The 19,977-nt window shown below is 35.9% G+C and overlaps 1 protein-coding gene across 9 annotated transcripts in view; it reads left to right on the forward strand.

Moving 5' to 3' along the window:
- Positions 1–19,977, forward strand: part of AKAP9 (A-kinase anchoring protein 9) — a 131,621-nt gene that overhangs the window by 2,521 nt on the left and 109,123 nt on the right. For 7 of the 9 annotated variants that reach the window (XM_087892872.1, XM_087892878.1, XM_087892874.1 and 4 more), the window contains exons 2-5: positions 10,373–10,627; positions 13,839–13,883; positions 17,465–17,518; positions 17,874–18,044. In XM_087892872.1, the coding sequence (XP_087748998.1) occupies positions 10,373–10,627; positions 13,839–13,883; positions 17,465–17,518; positions 17,874–18,044 (525 nt within the window). Of the gene's footprint in view, positions 1–10,372; positions 10,628–13,838; positions 13,884–17,464; positions 17,519–17,855; positions 18,045–19,977 lie in introns of all 9 variants that reach the window. The other 2 variants (XM_087892876.1, XM_087892880.1) reach the window with 2 other exon arrangements.

Raw genomic sequence — 19,977 nt, forward strand, 5'->3', positions numbered from 1 at the left:
CAAAGTTCATCTCTCCTCCACACATGGAAGGGAACTCTTTCAGTAGCTTCCCAGTAGACTGTCTGGAGAAGCCAACAGAGGAAATTGCAAATGGCAATCATATGATCATGGAATGCTTGGCAATTAGTTGTTAGTGTGAAAAAGGTTGCCAAGCACCAAACTTAAAATTATATAATTGGGGGGATGTATTGTTTTATAATGGCTTGGCCATAAAGCATCTTTTCCAGGCCCTTGATAACTTTGAATAAAGTTATCAATAAATAATATAATATGGAGTCTGTGAAGATTATCAGTTATCCGAGTGATGGTTGTCCCAAAAATGCTTTTTCAAAAGGCAACTGGACTTTGTTTTTCCTTGAAGACATTTCGCTTCTCATCCAAGAAACTTCTTCAGTTACCTTATTTGCTTTTCCTTGAAGACATTTCGCTTCTCATCCAAGAAGCTTCTTCAGGTCTTCTTCAGAACTAAAGAAGCTTCTTGAATGAGAAGCAAAATGTCTTCAAGGGAAAACAAAAAAAGTTCAGTTGCCCCTTGAAAAAGCACCTTTGGGATAATATGGATATGTCTCTGAAGTTGAAGTTAACCAGAGGGAGTTGTTACTTTTAATCTGTGTTACATTAAAATTTTAGGAATATGCTTATTGTATTTATTGCCATATTTATTTACTGAAAATATTCAAAGCAAGACATTGAAAGTATATTATCAATACATTATTAAAAGCAATATTTAAAAATCCTAAAGTTTCAGGACATGTTTTCTAAGGCAAATGTGGTATTACAGGAGTATAATTTTATATATTAATTCTACAGTTGCTAAAATTCTGAATGGTGTAGCAATATTTTTATAATATGAATATATAATACAATAAACCAGAATGAAATGAAGACTAAAAATCCATTTTTTTTCTTTATATGGACTGATTAATTCTACACAGTGTTTTAATTTTAAACATCTAAAGGTATTTTTGAGAAAGTCAGTTTAATGTAATGGTTAAAGCATCATGTTAGAGATAGGGAGACCATAAATCCTAGGCCCACCTGCACAAAGCCAACTGGGTGACCTTGAGCCAGTCACATTCTATTGTCTTAGGAAGGAGGCAGAGGCAAATCACTTCAGAAAACCTTGCCAAGAAACCTGCAGAGACTTGTCACTAGGAGTCAAAACTGGCTTGAAGGCACAAAAACAGAAAGTGTATGTATCCAACCTGAAAATTAAACACTTGTGAATCTTCTTGCTATTCAAAATGGTAAATTATTATCAACAAATAATTCAAATTCCCTAACGTTGCCTAATGTCTGTTTATTTTTCATCAATTTTAACTGGTTTTACATTCACTTATGCTATCTTTATAGAGAGGGCCACTAATGATTTTCTTCCAGTTATCTGGCACTGATATAGTCTTGAATACATGTGTTGAGCAAATTACACAATTATTCCATAAGCAACTCACATTCATAATTCAACATTTTTCTACACTGTCTGCCCAACACAATTTTTCAAAGGTCTTAACCAAGCAAAATAAAATCACCACCACAGTCCATTTTGTGCATCTTTGTGTTCATTTCTTTTATCCTTTGCAATAAAGCAAATACAGAATGTACACATGGATGAATTTGGTACCAGAGACTGCACTAAAAGGGACTCTGTTTCTGTGCTAGTTAATTTCTAGAATTCAGCTGATTTTTCTAGACTTTCTCACATATATGTATGCAATTTGTTTTCTATCCGTATGCTACAATCCAGCTATTACAGGCTGATTAATGGATTAATTGTAAAACACATTTTCTTTCTCAAAATTAGTCATTTGCTTAATTTATGTTTCTTGCTGAAGAAACATGTAAAGATGTAGTCAAATCCAAGTTTTCTATTATAAGATTGATTCCTTTGTTTCTGATGTAATCTTCATTCATCTATAGGTGTGTCTCTCTTTCTGTATTTGTTTTAAAACATCCAGCTGCTTATGGAAGACCCTCTCAATAGCAGTTATCTCTATTATCCAGTCTTTATCATTCTGTAGAAGTCAGAAAATCCTAGAAATGAATAAATTGTACTTAATTTGTTAGAGCTTAATATTATGCACATGCTGCGGTTGGGCATGCATGTCTTTTTGTAAAACCTGATGATAGTGAATAATAATCTTGTTTGTAGAACAAAGAAAGCACTTGTACATCTCTGAATAATATAAGCAAATAATTATATCCAGTAAATAGCTGATGTCATAGCCTTTGTTTTATTGTTGAACTGTTCTATATTTTTTAGGTGTGTATTGTAGGACTTTTAAAAAATTCGATAGTTATATAAAAAATTTAGAAGATATATTTCTGATGGATTGAAAAAAAAGAGATACTGTTCATCCTTGTTGTTAAATAAATTTGATAATCACTGTTGCCAGGGTAACTAACAGTGCAATTATATATGATTTTAATTACAAATAAATCAATATTGTTCAGTAGAGTTAATTTTTAAGATAGTATGTGTAAGTTTACTATTGAAAAACACTTATATACTCTTGGAATTTTTTTCTCATAGTAGCTTCACAGCAAAATTTTACTTTTGAATTATAAAAATTGTGCCTCTCCTCATTCTTATTAGCAGGCTAAAGGGAGATGACATGTTTCATTCAAATTAGGAAAACAGTATGTCTTTTTCCAAAGAATTAAGCAATTCAAAATATTTTTAATGCTCATTGAGTGAGGAAAACTAATAACATTTTGTTGGTTTATAGGTTAATCTCATATTAAGACTTGGTGTGCAGATTTCAATGGGGGAAAAATATAGATGCTTTATATGCATGTTATTTGGAATGGTAAATTTTATTTCATTTATTTATATCACACTTTTATTATTTTTATAAATTACTCAAAGCAATGAAAAATATCTAATACCTCTTCTTATTTTCCCCACAACAATAATCCTATGAGATGGGTTGCGCTAAGAGAGAGTCATTGGCCCCAAGTCATGCAGCTGGCTTTCATGGGTAAAGCGGAACTAGAATTCACAGCCAGGCTGGGCTGGACTTGCATTGTGGGTGGTGGGAATCAGAAGTAGTCCCAGAGGTGCAGTGGGCCAAAACGTCTTTTTGTGCCACACTTGGGGCCTGGCTGGGGCCGAGCTTCAGCTGTGTGTGTGTGTATGTGTGAGGGGGTGTAGGCAAAAGCAGCTCCCATGCTGCAGCACAAAGGGGCTTATTGTTTTTCAGTGGCTTTGGAGCTTCTTCTTCTTTTTTTAATTGGAAAGCCCAGCCCCAACCTGGCTTAGCAGCCGAGCAAAGCCTATTTTATCAATGGCAAGAGCCACTAAAGGTCAGCTATAACAACTCTATGATAGGTTCAGATGTGAGAGCCACACATTGTATTAACACATTGTTTCTTTGGTCAGAGTTTTACTAACCGGTTGTTTACAAACTAATGGCTGGTTTTATACATGAACTGTGCAAGAAATTGTTCAACAAATATTCAGTTAACAAATGTGCGTATACTGTATCATTTAGAATTAAAAATTCACCTAAAAGTCAACCTAAATCCAATCTTTAGGAATGAGAAATGCCTAATTCTGGGATAAGTGGAAGCAGGCTATTTATCTATTGATTTGCATCACAAAATCTTTATGTGATGGGTTATTCTGTCTGCTGGATCCCTCTAGCATTATCTTCAACTCATCCCTGGCCTTAAGTCACTTTCAACTGCTTGTGTGTAAAGTATTATTATTCCTTTATTAAGATCTTTTGTGTTTTTTCTCTAGTATGATCTGTGCTCACAACTGTAAGCTGAGCATTAGTTAACCTGGTTTTGCATTTATTTAAGACAACTGGTCTAGTGGTTAAGACAGTAGGTTAGAAACTGGGAGACTAAGTTTTAGTCCTGTCTTAGACCTAAAAGCCAGCTGGGTAACTTGGGCCAGTCACTCTCTTTCAGCCCAACTCACATCATAGGCTTATTGTTGAGAAAATAGGAGGAGAAAGTACTAGGTATGTTCACAGTCTTGAATAATTTATTAAAAATAAATAAGAGCCTTGGTAGTACAGGGGTTTAAGGCACCCTGTTATTAAGCTTATTAAGACCAGCTGCCTGCAATTACTGCAGGGTTCGAATCTCGCCAAGGCTCAAGGTTGACTCAGCCTTCCATCCTTTCTAAGGTAGGTGAAATGAGGACCCAGTTTGTGGGGGCAATAAGCTGACTTTGTATAAATATACAAAAGGATGAAGGCTATTGCTGAGCACATTGTAAGCCGCCCTGAGTCTTCGGAGAAGGGCGGCATATAAATCAAATTAATAATAATAATAATAATAATAATAATAATAATAATAATAATAATAATAATAATAATAATAATAATAATAATAAAGATGGGATTTTAAAAACGTTGTTAATAATAACAACGTAGTATAATATACCACTTTTCTATGTTGCTAAAATATTACAGGAAAATAGAGTATGAATGACTCTGGAGGCAGGTAGAATAAAGGGCAGAGCAATAAATAAGAGAAATCACAGTAAGTACAGCAAATTTCTTTCAAAATCATGGCTCAAATAAGTTTTGAGCTGGATTTCAAACACTGAGCTGGATTTCAAAGACTGAGTTATACAACCTGCAATTACCAATAGCCTTGAGTGCAAGTCCTTCTAAACTTGCTTCCAAATTACAGCTTTGACCGCAATACAATAAGAAACTAATTAAATATAATTTAGGTAGTCAGGTCAATTGATCACACTGACCACAACTGATATTAAAATGAATATTAACAGGAAATAATAAGACTGTATATGTCTTCTCTAGCAGTGAACACACAGTTGAGCCGGAATTAATACAAGGAAAATAACTGAGCAGAAAATAATACCCCAATCAAGGAACTAATACCGCCATCAAAACTGGCAGAGCAAGCTATTATATATAAATAGGAAGGAAGCCTCAAACTCACTTGCATTGATGTTACTTAGTTAAGTAATACAAGCAAGCAACTAAGCTCAGAAACACTATATTAGTAGTAATTGTAGAGAGACACAACAGATTGGATCACATGAAAAGGTGAAATGCTGTCATCACTTAGTCATGCTTTAATTAATCAAATTAAAGTCAATAGTGAAAGGAGAAGAAAAATCTCCCTTTACTTTCTACGACTGTATTTCCCCAAAAATAAGACCCTGTCTTATATATTTTTTTAACCCTGAAATAAGCGCTTGGCCTTATTGCCATGTGCTCAAAAGCCTGATTGGGCTTATTATCAAGGGATGTCCTATTTTGGAGAAAACAGGGTATTTAAATTTGCATTATTTCAAGTAGTATTTCTATGGAAAAGAGGATAATTGGTTCCAGCTTGATAAACCTAAATTTTTATATGTTTATTTCTGAAATTCTATATAATAGTAAAGGAATACAAAGCCCTATACAAAGTGTACCTGCCATTTCAGGTATTCTGCTTCAAATCAGCCAGTTGTTTTCTGAACTTTCCTTGAAGTGAGCTCTTCCTTTTCTTCATTTTGCCCAAAGGACAATTATTATTTATTTATTTTTTTAATTTGATTTATATGCCGCCCTTCTCCAGAGACTCAGGGCGGCTTACAATGCGTTAAGCAATAGCCTTCATACTTTTGTATATTTTATACAAAGTCAGCTTATTGCCCCACAATCTGGTCCTCATTTTACCTACCTTAGAAAGCATGGAAGGCTGAGTCAACCTTGAGCCTGGTGAGATTTGAACTTGCAGTAATTGCAGGCAGCTGATGTTAATAACAGTGCTTTAGTCTGCCGCGCCACCAGGGCTCATGTATCTAAATTAATTAGTATCTAAAACCCCAATGGCAACTGCGTGCTAGTCCCAACCATACTGTGTTACTCTCACACTAACAGAATTTTGGCTTACATTGAATATGAGCTTGAATCTATTAATAATTTGCACTGAACATCAAAATATTGCATTATTCAAATTTCTATTAATCATAAACTATTTGTAAATACTAGTCAGGCTGTACAATGCATTTTTAGGACTCCTTTTAAAAATGATTAAATCATGGCAACTTCTCCATCCTTCTTCCTATTACCACATGCTGCTCTTGGTGATGAATTTTCCTACTGCTAACGCTCTGTCAGCAGTGGAAATTTGGGCAAATGAAGGAAGACAATAGAGGTAAGATGTAGGCACGTGCCAGTGCAGGAATGAGTCTGTTAGATAGGGCTTGTGCTATTTTTATATTGTTCAGATTTGTTTTAAGATTGTTATTAAAAACAGGACCAAATGTGTCTCTATTATAGTCCATAAACTTGTTTACTGATTTCTTTCTAACTGTCTGGTGTTTCTGTTGGTGGATAGAATATTCCAGAGGAGAACAATGCTGGGGAGGGTGAGTGATTATGACTAAGGAAAACTGTGGGAACAGAAAGAGGAGTATTGATTCAGTTTATAACATTTCCTGTCAATTACCCCCTGGTTGAATTAAAAACTAATACGTATATGGACATAATATTGCTGTTTGCACAAAGGTATGATGACATGGTGCAATAAATTGAGAGTATTTATGTGAGTTCTTTTGAGAAATAAGATTGTGTTGCTGAGTGAAGATAATAACAGCACATTGCTCAGGCAGACTCAAAAAGGCTAAATGTCCATCAGATGACTAATTAACTCAACATGCCAACTGGGCCAGCACCTGTTCCTTTCAGTAGAAATGAAGTAAAATCATTGCAAAGATGGATCAGGACAGTCACCATTGTTTATGTGACAGGGGTTATAAACAAAACTTGCAGTCTAATTGTGGTGCTTTCATTGGCGCTTCCTTCCAGATAAGTTTTCCTCATTGTAATGTTTTGTCAGATTTGCCATGCAGTCCAAATTGCTGTTGTGTGTGAAAATAAGCTCTTGGCTGCACATAGCTAATTATGCCGTTATCAAAAAAGTATTTTGGAAGAAGATAGTGGCAACTACTTCTATAATACTGCCAGAGTACCTCTATGCGTGCAGTAACCAGGAACCAAGCTTGACTTGGCGATGGTCTCACTTGGCATCCTGGAGCTGCTTAAAATAGATCCCCCCCTCCAATACTTTGATTTGTTAACCTGCATTGAATATCTTATCAGTAATTTCAGATTGCTGGTATAGATAGCTCTTGATATTGGGACCAGAATTTCTGTTGCTATGTAAGGTGGCTTTTAAGTAATTTGTGCCTAGTTTTACAATCTTTTTTTGCCACACTTATTAAGCAAATTACTGCAGTTGTTCACAGAGTCATTAAGAAAATCTGGCTATTCCCCATTGACATTGCTTGTTAAAAACCAGCTAGGAAGATTGCAAATGATAGTTGTACGCCCTGGAATACTGCAACCATTGTAAATACATGCCAGTTGCCTTAATTTTCATTACATGACCACGGGGATGCTGCAATGATCATAAGTGCGAAGAATGCTCATAGGTCACTTTTTTCAGTGATGTTTTCATTTCGAGTAGTCACTAAATGAATGGTTAAGTTAAGGATTACTTGTAATAGTCACATTTTCCCATTCTTTTGCTATTGACATTTTAAATGGTCAAAATAATTCAATATTTAATTGAGTTATAGTAGATATTTTAAATGTGGCACCAAGTCTTCACTTAAAACTTAAATTCATTTATTTAATCATTTAAAACCATATTATTTGATTTTGAGAATCAGTCACATGAAGACAAGCATCTATTTATTGAGTGTAGTTAATAAATATATCGGATACAACAAAAAATGTCTCTGTAATTGTAGTTAATAAGATTAAGATGAGCAGATTTGCAGGCTTTTGGTAATACTGATGTTAAATATCTATTATAGCAATATAGAAAGTGTCTTTTGCTACAAAAGTAAGTCTCTTACTCTGAGCTTGAATGAGATAGCTGAATGGAGTAACTGGAAAGAAAGCTAAGGAAATTTATCCTGTCTTTCTTCCTCTCTCCCTTCCCCCATGAAATACTTAGGCTTTTATAAGAGTTCATTAAATAAGTGTTGCTATTTTAAAATTAGAAAATGCTAAGCCATCCAAGGTCACCTTATAAGTGAGATGGGTGGCATAAAAACTTAATAAACAAATTAGTTAATTGGGTAATCGAATAGGAAGCAAGGGCTAAATATATATGTGAATATTTTTGTTCTACAAATCTCAAGCTCCTCCTGTGAGTGGGAGAGGAGCCAAATGCTGGACTGTCAATACTCCAGGCAAGGGGACTGCAAAAATTATTTTATTTCAGAGTCATATGCAATATATTGTGCCTGATTTGCAAATATTTCATTTTTTCTGTTTTCTGCAAATTCTTTCTTTCTTGACTGTTTTTTGTTTATTCAAATGGCAGGATACATTTGTATATCTTAACTCATAAATAGTAAGGATGTCTGCTTGCTTTTCTCTCTCCCTCCTTCCCTCCCTCCCCCTTCTCTCTCCCTCCCTCCCTCTCTCCCTCTCTCTCTTTCTTTCATGTTTCAAAAATGTTGACATTCGTAAGAATGAAGTCAAATTACATTTTTTGAAGTTTAACGTTTCGGATACATTGGGGGTTATTTTGTATCATATATTTGTTTCTGACTGCAAGGGAAATAAAAATTTGATGAAAATACAATTTATTTACTTCTTTAGCATATGGCACATGTTAGCCAGGGATCACCAAGGTGGCTGGCTGCCTCTGTGAAAGGAATGATTTTGGATGGTGTTCTCTTTACCTGTGGGATGCCTGAATGTTGGTAGCCAATTGGGGAAGGTTCCTTTCTTGTCCCTTCCACAGTTCATTTGCTCACGGGAATCGAACCGCCGAGCTGTTGATCTCAGCGGTGCGCAGGCCCAGCATCTTACCATGTGAGCCACCGCAGCCCCCCCCGACAATACATTATTGTCTGTTTTTAAGTTTGAATTTATTTTGAATTATTTCTAAGAAATTACTGACTACTTTGAAGATTTCAAGATATATATTAAATAGGCTACATACTGATTCTCTTATTGTACTACAACTTCTTATTTTCACACTGTATGTAAAAAAAATGACCTTTAATCTGAGTTAATCTACAGATTGAAAGTTCATACATTTAAAAAAATATTTTCATATATAATATATTAGAAGTCTTTCACTCTAATACAGGGGTTGGCATTTTTCCCAAAGAGCCAAATGAGAAACTGGGGCTGTTGGGGAGGGCCGCTACCTCCATCCCACTTTCACCCCACCACTGCCATCCTGCCATTGCCATCTGGACCAGACAGGGACAGTTAAAGGGCAGGATGTCGCCCATACAGAGGTGGTATTCAGCTGATTCAGACCAGTTCGGGCGAACTGGTAGCCAAAATTTTGAGTAGTTCTGAGAACGGCAAATACCACCTCTGGTTGGCCCTGCCCCTACCAGCTCACTGCCTGCCCAGTTGCCACTTGCCTCTCCCATCCCATCCCACCCTGTCCTATATATTTTGCCTTCGCCACGGGCCCAACTAATCTCTGTGCCTTGCCTCCACACCTCACTGCTCTGCTCACCAAAGGTAAGCATGCCCGCTTGCCCTTCTACTCAGGTCAGGGCCCAGGGACACACCATTACTTAGCTCCGGCTTTGCCCTGGGCTTCCCTCGCATGCCTCCGCCTCCCCTCTGGCCTCCAACTATGCCCCCCCGAGGCCGAAGCAATTTATGTTGCTGTGCTAGGCCGAAGGGCTGCGGGGGCGGGGGGGCAGCATGGGCACAGAAGGACCAAAGCAGTTTGGGAATGGACCGGATGGTTCTTCTTACCTGTAAGAAGTCCTCTCTGGAAAGTGCTGCAGCAGAGATTTGGCAGCCACTTCTTCCATCCCTTGCTGAGCCTCAATTGCTCGCGGAGACATTCCATGGGGTCTCCAGGTTGGCAGCTGCTTCTCTCCACTGCTGCTCTTGCTGGGACAGCATCTTGTGTAATTTAGCAGCTGTGAGCCACCACTTTACTCTAAGTCCCATACGGAAAGTGCTGTGACACAGAGAAGCAGCAGCCATGTTGAATGCTGTTTCTCTCAGCCGCAGCACTTTCCAGATGGGACTCACAGCTGCTAAATTGCACAAGATGCTCTCCCAGCTGTGCAGATAGAAGCAGCCCTGCCCTGGAGAGTAGAGATGGAAGGAAGCAGGCCCCGAAAGGCTGCTCAGTTGCCACGTGGCTGAAGCTGCACATGCACAGAAGCTGTGCATGGAAGCTGTGCATTAGCACATGCACAGAAGCCATGCGCATGCACAGAAGCCGTGTGCACGCCTGCATGCATGGAGGCTGTGTGTGCATGTGTGGAAGCCGTGCGCACATGCATGCGCACACTCACACTTTCGGTGAACCGGTAGTGGAATTATTTGAATCCTACCACTGGGCCCACAGGCTGTAAAATAACCGTGTCTGCTCTAACAGGATTTTATTTTATGTTCAGCTTGCACAGTTTAGGCAACGAAAAGCATACTCTGATGGACAGCATGCATTTAAGAAGCAGAAGAAGAAGAAAAAGATAACGAAAATCAAAGATGAAGAATTTATACAAGAAGGTTTGGATATTAACCAATTGCAAACAGAAGAAGCGTCCCCACATAGCTTTCAAAGAGGAGCAGCTGCTACATCTGAATCTGTTACAGTGAGAACTTTGCACAGTGATGAAATGATTAAGCATGATCAAACATATTCCACAGAAGTAAGTATTTCAGACTTTGAGATTTTTTTTTTAAAAAAAAACCAAGGTTAAAGTTCGAGGCTATTTATTGTTAGATGGTGTAGTATATTATATATTGTAAATATGCTTTGAAATATTCAAATTTGCTTTGAATGTAAGAGCAGGTAATTTTCCTGTGTAAAAGTTAAAGTAACCACTGTTTTTAACATGGGCAATAGTATTAATAACAGTACCACCATAAGAGGCTATAGTGCCAGAGTTTAATAGGATTAAGACAGAGTATAAATATTGATTTAAAAAAATAACTGCGTATTATTGGATACGGACAATTGTTGCATATCCAATGTATTGGAAACTGCACAATTATTGAAATTGTGGTGTTTTAAAATCATCTCACAAAATAATCTACATTGATGTTTATTTGAAATGTTACTGGTTATTGGCAATCTCTAAATATTGAGTTAATAGTTGGTTATATTGGAATGTAATATAGGTAGCCCTCAGGTAAGCCATGATAATTATAACTGGAATTTCTGTCGCTAAACACTGCGGTCTTAAAGTGTGATGTCACATGACCACATCACTTTGCCATTGGCAACCCCAGCAGTCTCCATTGCCATAATTAAGTGAATGCCACTGGTCAATAGGAGGGGATCCACCCTGCTCCAAGCCAATCCTGCTTTGCCTGTTTCAGCATGAGCCTCAGTAAAATGACAGGCTGCCTCTTCTTGAACTCTCCTCACCTATCTATCTACTTCCATCTCTGTCGTTTTCGATGCCTGGCAATCCAGCTGCCCAACTATACCTGCCACATCGCATTGCACAGCTGCCAGGACTTTCTTTCATGCTGCCTTCTTTCACACTGGTATAGCTAGGGCTTGTTTCACGCCCTGCCCAGGGCTTCTGTTCACATGTCAGCCAGGGCTTTCTTTTATGAAAGAAGCCCAAGATGTGAAAGATAAGGCCTTTTCTCACATACCAAGCTTCTTTAGCTAGTGTGCAAAAGAAGAAGCCGAATAGGAACTTTGAGGATCACTTGTAAGTCCCTTCAGCACTATCCTAAGTTCAAGTAGTTGCAATTAGTAAGTTCGAATCTTGTGAGGCTCAAGGTTGACTCAGCCTTCCATCCTTTCTAAGGTAGGTAAATTGAGGACCCAGTTTATGGGGGCAATAAGATGACTTTGTAAAAATATACAAAAGTATGAAGGCTATTGCTTAACGCATTGTAAGCCGCCCTGAGTCTCTGGAGAAGGGCGGCATATAAATCAAATAAAAAAAAAAAAAAGTAGTGGTTGAACAAATGGACATTAAACAAGAACTACCTGAATGTCTGTTGGAAGTCCTTGGGGGTCCTCACAGATCATATCAGTACATGACACAAAATACAAAATAAGTTATCAAATGTTTCTATCTATAAATCTGAAAATACTCTTAACCTTATTAGTATTTTTCAATTTATAAATACCGTGTTTCTCCAAAAAGACAACCCTCCTTGAAAAGAAGCCCTATCACGTTTTTGAGCACATGCAACAAATTAAGCCCCACCCACAAAGTTAGCCCTAATTAAGACCCTGCCCACCCCGGGGTGCAGGTGGTGGGGCGAGGCACACAGATAAAAAATAAGCTAGGGTGGGGATGGGTGTGTGTGCTGCCCTATTTACTAGGCCTCACCCGCCACGACACGTGCTTCTCCTTCTTCTGCGGCCGCGTCTTCTGTGGCTACTTGCTACCACTTGCACAGATCGCCCCAGCCTCCATTTCATCTTCAGATGCTGCCAGAAGACATCTGCAGCTGCTAACAGAGCTCCGGATCGATCCAGTACAAGAGTACACAAGAGGACCCATAACTACTCATGCTTCCACAATCTGTTACACATTCTACTGAACGTGTAGAAGCTAAGAAACTTAGTTCCTTTAGGGCTGGTTCCAGTTAGCGTAGATAGGACAGAGACCTATGTTCTTGCCATGTGGGCACTTCTGGGCTATCAAGGACAACATGTAAAGCACATTGTAGTAATCCAGATAAAGTATAACTAGAATCCACTGACAGTGAATAGAGCTCCAAATTCATAAATGGGTGCACTTATCATACAAGATGATTTGTGGAACCAGAAGTCTATAGGAACCTCAAAATTGCATAACACTTCTGTATGGGATAGCATAGTCCTATATAAAACTCTGAAACATCTCTGGAACAGAATGCCCCTCCAAATTCACAGCCATTTCTTTTGTCAAAGGTTGAGCATAAATACATTTGCATTCAAACTGCTAGCCTCTAGACATTGATATTGAAATTGAAGCTTGACAGTATCACTTGGTTGGCTCAGAGTTGAGATATATAACTGGGTATTGTCAGCATATTGATACCGTCTAACCTCATACTGTGGATGACCTTTCCCATTGGTGTCATGGAAATGTAAAACAAGAACAAGGATATTGAGGAACCCAGAAGTACCCACACAGCAAGAACATAGGTTTCTGTCCTCCCGTCTACGCTAACTGGAACCAGCACTAAAGGAAGAAAGATAACTTCATCAAGACCATGACCTCATTCCCAACCGCCTGTGCTGGTCCAGAAGGATACCATGATTGATGGCATCAAAATTGGCAAAGGACCAAGGCTTTAATATTTATTTTATTATATTTGGAGATCACTGAGCTGCTGAACGAATCTGAGCAGCTTATATCAAGCACAACACATATTCTGGCCCAACTTTCAGCCCCACTAGATAAACCAGGCCAGGAAATTAATTTCACAGTAAAGCTAAAACTACTTTTATTGAGATTGGCTGTAATAATCAATTTTTTTCCACCTGCAATTTATGTAATATCACAGTCAGCTTTAAGGAATGTCACCATTGTGATGCTGAATTCCCTGTAATGTTAGTTTATACTAAAGATTTGTACCAGGATTCAAATATGGGCGAAGTCAGTAAAATAAAATGTTTCCAGGAAAGAGAAATATCAAAAGAGATTCAAATTACCAATTGTCAAGAGTAATCTTTGTTTATTATTCAAGCCTTATTATTCAAGCCTTACTTTCAAAAGTCATTACATTTACTTCATTTTTCCAATATAAGCATCTTTTTAAAATGTGTGTTAATTTTATGCAGTCTTAGCAATAACAGATGCTGCCTAGCAACTCTTGTTTAAGATACTAAAGGTTTCCATTATCTTCCTATGTTAGATTACTTTAAAAATTCTCATCTTTTTATTTTTATTTCTATTTTAGCTAGAAAGTGAGTTTTCCACTCCAGCAGATGATTACAGCTCAGAGGTAAGATGATGATGTCTTATATGTTGTTTAAGGAAACATAGTTTTTTAAATGCTGCTTTAAATTATTTGTACTCTATTTTTCTTATGTCAGTTTATTTTATGTGAACCATTTTATACAATCAGCATAGTGAAAGATAGCCTACAATACACATCTAAATAAGTATTCCTAAAAATAATTTTAGGAGGGATATTTATGACCAAATAACATGATATAGCGTTGCAAAAATGGGTTTATCAATAATTTTCAAATATTATTGGACTATTTTGTGGTGTGTAATTGTGTCAGTATACAGCACACACACACACACACACACACACGCACATATACACACACGCATGCATAAATGCACATAAGAATATAGTTATATGACTGTAGAAATGTTATTGTATTATATACATATACTCTAATTGTACTAGGTATGAATATACTGACTTGATTTTTGGTCTTTTACTATTTGAACATAAATATATTAAGCATATAACAAAAATTGTAATGCATATATGAAAGCATTGGAACATTGTAATGAAAGGGGATGTTGTATACTGTTCCCCTTGGTACCTCTATTTACCACTCTCCTACTTCACCTTCTCATACATTTGTGAGTAGCTTGTTATGTATGCAGCCAACACACTCTTTAGTTCTTTTTTGCAGTAGTTTAATGTTTAGATAAAATGGAATCTCCTTTAACTTTTCTCAGTAGCTTAGCCTAGCAGGAAGTGTATAAAGTTAAAAATGTCAGAATGGACTGATTAGCAAAGAAATTGAACCCTTTTTTATTTTAAATTGAAATTAAGGAACCCACAAAGAACAAAAAACAAAAAGAGGTGAACAATTTATTTATTTTATTTTATTGTTCGTATTTCTTTGCTGCCCACTCTCCGAGGACTCTGGGCAGCTTACACCAAAGACAGTATACTAAATAGCATATTGTCCCCAACAATCTGGGTCCTCATTTTACCCACCTCGGAAGGATGGAAGGCTGAGTCAACCTTGAGCCGGTGAGATTTGATCTGCTGATCTACTGATCTGACTGAACTATCAGTCAACTGAAGTAGCTGCAATACTGCACTCTAACCACTGCACCACCTCGGCTCTTTATTTAATTGCTTCTCCACTAAGAAACATTCCTATAGAATAGACAAAAGAGAATAAATAACAGTATAATAAAATGAAACAAAGACAAATCTCACCAGGCTCAAGGTTGACTCAGCCTTCCATCCTTTCGAGGTAGGTGAAATGAGGACCCGGTTTGTGGGGGCAATAAGCTGACTTTGTATAAAATATACAATAGTATGAAGGCTATTGCTTAACGCATTGTAAGCTGCCCTGAGTCCCCGGAAAAGGGCGGCATATAAATCGAACCAATCAATCAATCAATCAATCAATCCAATCAACCCAATCAATCAATCAATCCAAATTGTTACTTTGTTTTAGCTCCATTGTTCTTCAGATAGTTATATCATTCCTGATTCTCCAGCTTCCACATCCCTGAAACTTAGGGCTTTACTTGCTTGTCTCTAAGTCAAGCTGGAATAGATCTGTTCTGCTCCTCCCATGAAAACAAAGTACCAAGGAAAAATTAAGCCATGTAAATTTTCATATTCCTTATTGATTCTTTAAGATTTGAATTTCTTAAATTTCCCTCATTATCTCTTATCTAGATTGATAGGTTTAAATTTGACTGACAGATCAGATATAAGTTTTTCTTTTTTGTGTCTGACCCTCTTGGGATGGGATTTCTCCCACATACTATAAAAAATTACTTATAAAATTGATGATTACAATTTGAAATAAGTTGAATTAGTTATGGATTCAGAAGAGGCTGTATTATATGAGGCTTATAATTGGAAGCTTAGAAAAGTATTGTAGTCAGGCCCACATGTTGACTACCATTCATTTATAGGCAACATATTTTTTTCTATTTTTGTGTAAAAGGAGAGCAACAGTGCTTTCCAGTGACCGTTCTTTTTTTACTATAAATAATGCTTTTAAAATGAAGAGAGTGAGTTTCTTTGCAAGCATGGCATTCAATTCTTCAAGAGTTTTCTCCTCCCAGAAGGTTGACAGTTATGGCTGATTGAATACAGGACACAGAACTGTAGTGAAGCCCAATCTCTTCAATGTTCTGTGCCATTGTCCAATTCATATTGGTTCCTTCATCCATAGGACCATTTCTCATGGAGAGACTCATCCATACAAGTTGTTGTTGAGCACATCTTTTGCATCCTCTGTCAAATTATTTATTGAACTTCATAGAAGCCTATTAGTTTCCTAACAGGTCAAACATGATGGAGGGAATTAGGTGAGAAGAAGGTTTTGACACTTCTGTCCTTTCCCCATAAGGTGGTAGGGCTATTGCTTAAAGGCTACTTCAGTTGTACTTTGAATGAAATGATTTAATACAGCATTGTCAAGTATTTGATAATTCATTATATTTTTGTTGTGCTTCATTTTGCACAAATATTCAAATAAGCACAGCAGTGGCTTTGAATGTAAGGCCTTGAAAGCTATAAGGTGAACCAAAAAGACAGGGATAAATGGTGAGAAGCATAAATTGTTTCTGATACGTTTGTATTAATAATTTATGCATAGCGGACATTTATTTAATCTTTGTCAGAATATCTAATATTTCAATATACTTCAGTTCTGCCTTTTAGTGTCCTAGGTAAGGTGTTAGTTACTAACATAACAAATAAAATTCTATTACTCAACTCAGAATCCATCTTTTTGAAAACCTCTGGAGTTTTGTGTCAGCTGTTATATTGGGTATTTTTGGAATAACAGAACCTGTGATGTATTTTCCAAATATAAGTTACTTGTAATTGTCACTTCTGTTTTCTTCCATTTGAGTCTTGGAATCATACCCAGTAAGTTTATCCTCAGGTTAAGTTCAATTGCTGGTGATTATTTGAATGTGTCTACGTAGATTTTTGGCAGTAGTATGGAAGTGGCTTATAACTTTTTCTTCCATGTTTCTCTCTCTCTCAATTTAGCCTTAATCCTAGGATTTGTTGATGTCCTTCATCCTACTACTAATCGGGTCTGACCAATTTAGCTTTGTTAGGATCTGTCAGTTTTGGTTAGATGCTTCCATCTCTATAACTCTTCCTTATAGTTCCCGACATTAGATGACAAATTTTGTTAGATTTCTATTACTTTTTGGTGGAAAAACATTTTGTGTCATAATGTAATAGAAACCTTGAAGTATTTTCTTTTTAAAAATACATAAATTATCCATGATATCTTTATCAAGCCTTTATGCCTACTTCTGCATTAAGAAAAAAAAAATCCTGATTCAATAAATACTAATTGTCCAATGAAATCCTTTAAACATGTTTTTTCCATCGTCCAAGTCTTTGTTGGGGAAAAATATTACAAAAATGACTTTCTCCTTATTTTACTTTACTGATAAGACTATTTCCTTATATTGATTAAGTAAACTGGATGTATAATTAATCAGGAGTAAATAAGAGTCTACTGTATACTTATTAAAGGACAGATAGTTATTTCTAAGAACACATCAATTGCATTCTAAGTTGTATTTTAAAATATAACCCATATAGACATTTTTCTCATTCAGATAAATGGTGGCAATTTTTTGACAAGAACCGATGTACCTTCTGACTTTATTAGGGTACAGTATTTATAATTAATTTGTGGCAGTTAATACTAAAACACTAAGTGATTTGCTTTGAGAAATGAATTAAGACTATTAACTGCAATTCTTCTACTTGCATGCCATAACAATTTCTAGTTTACGTGCTCTATTCTTCTGTTGCATTTTCACAGTATTGAGAAGACAACTTTTAAAATTTAATTTGGACTAATATGCTGTTGCTGTTATAGAGCAAGCTATACTAATAAAGTTAGTTTCCATAGCAATGCTCTAAAGTACTGTGTCATTTTGCAGAAAAATAAATATTTTACATATCTTCACTCTAAAACAATATTATACCATGCTGGGTTTTAAGAACCTTGAATTGGTTTAGGAAGAAGAATTGGAATTTGGAGAGAAGTATACTGGTCATGAGGTGCAGAATACTGTAACAGAACTGGAGATGATGAAGAATGAATTGGCTGGAAAGCAGCAAGAGATTGAAGAGCTAAATAAAGAGCTAGAAGAAATGAGGGCAGCGTATGGTACAGATGGGTTGCAACAGGTATAATTACCTTATGTTGCTTTCTGCATGTTTGGTACAATCTGAGTTGCTGAAAATGTTAATTTTTTGTTTCATTTACTGATACTAATATTAGAAGTATCAGTATAATTATTGCTTCAGCTTCCACATTTTTGGTTCAGTTCTTAATGAGTTTTAACCTTAATTCTATAAAAAATAATAGGGTTATTTTTTTTTAAAGAATACTCCCTAGTCTTGTTAGACAAAGGACAGTGAAATTGGCGTTCCTCTTATAAATCAAGAAAGTGGTTGATAAGGTAATGGTGCAATAAAATTTATCCATTTCTTGGACCTGGATAACATATAAATCCAGTTCTTAGAAGAACACTGAGGAATCACTTTGGATGCTGGATGGGTCGCATACAATATAAATTAAATTAATAATGTCTGCACAATTAAAACGTATACACATAATTATCATTTGCATTCGGTGCACATTACCCTGCTATTGTGCCTATTTTATTTAGTATGTGCCTATAGTACACATTCTTTATCTGTCCTTTTGGATTATTGATGAAATAGCGATGGAAAATAGCATTTCAAAGTAGGCAACTTTATCCCAATTTTTCATACTATATCTGGTTTCTCTTCTCTTATATAAAGATTATATATTTTGTTTTTATTTTTCAAATTTGACAGATACAATAATTACAGGAAGATTTCAGAAAATGCACCTATAAGATGTTTCTGTTTCTGTGTATGTTTACTGTTAGGCATTGTACACTTATAAAATGATGTAAAGTTTTGTGGTGCTTTGTTTTGTGGCCCAGAGTATTTGGACAGATAGTAATAGCAATAGAACTTAAACTCATATATCACTCTATAGTTCTTTATAGCACTTTCTGGGACATTTACAATGTCAACATTGTAAACTCCCAACAATCTGGGTCCTCGTTTGATCCATCTCAGAAGGATCAAATTCTAGGCTATAGGCAGAGTTAGCCTGCAATACTGCTTTCTAACCACTGTGCCACCACCTGGCCTCTTTATAAAAGATAAAAGGAGTTAATTAAAAATTAAATAGAATAAGATTTGAACTGTGGAAGATGCTGAAGTAATTTTTTGTGATAGCCTATTTGCAAATCTTTATTTTTATGCCTAAAATATTTTAAGTATGCCATGGTTTTGTCAGAATCTGAGTTGTCTTACTTCAGCAAAATAATTTGTGGATTCTGTGTTCCCCCATTCTATCCCTCCCTTTCCTTCCAAATATTATTCCAGAAAATGTAAGTATTCTCTGCTAAAACAAGGAAATGTGATATACACAGCACTACCATGCTTTTTTTTTTCTATTTATTCTTATAATTCAGAATATTCTTATTAAAGTGCAAACACTTGCATAAAATCCTTAAAAGCAAATAAATGTTCCATAATGAGGTACACTGTACCACCCAAAACTTACATTATACCATGTATCAATAATTAGTAATAAATAGTCATCGCTATTTATTATGATATGTTGAAACAATTGTGTTTTACACCTTAACTTTAATTAAATTATTTAGTTCATTAAAATTTTCTGTTTCTCAGGCTATCTAAATACAAGTCTGGAAAGATATATCATTTATTTACTTGATAGATTTATTTATATCCCACCTTTATTACTTTATGTGTAACTTATACTAAATTTGCTCTGTTTATAGAAAGTAAACAACCTCTTAATAGTAATTTCTAGTAACAGGAAAAAGTTGGAGTTTTTCAGAGTGCATTTTATCCCACTATTTATTTGCCTAAATAAATTGTCGAGCTTAGATGTTTGTTTTTTTTTAAATTTAGAATGTAATATTGTTATTCTAGGTTGCAGTAGATCTGTTTTTTAATAAAAGATAAATACTAAATGAAAAAAACTTCTTAACAAGATTTTTATAAGTCTTAATATTAAAATGTTAACAGTTTAAAATCATTGTGTTGGTTT

This window comes from Pantherophis guttatus, chromosome 4, assembly GCF_059756535.1.
Source record: "Pantherophis guttatus breed Tessera chromosome 4, ASM5975653v1, whole genome shotgun sequence".
Taxonomy (NCBI): Eukaryota; Metazoa; Chordata; class Lepidosauria; order Squamata; family Colubridae; genus Pantherophis; species Pantherophis guttatus.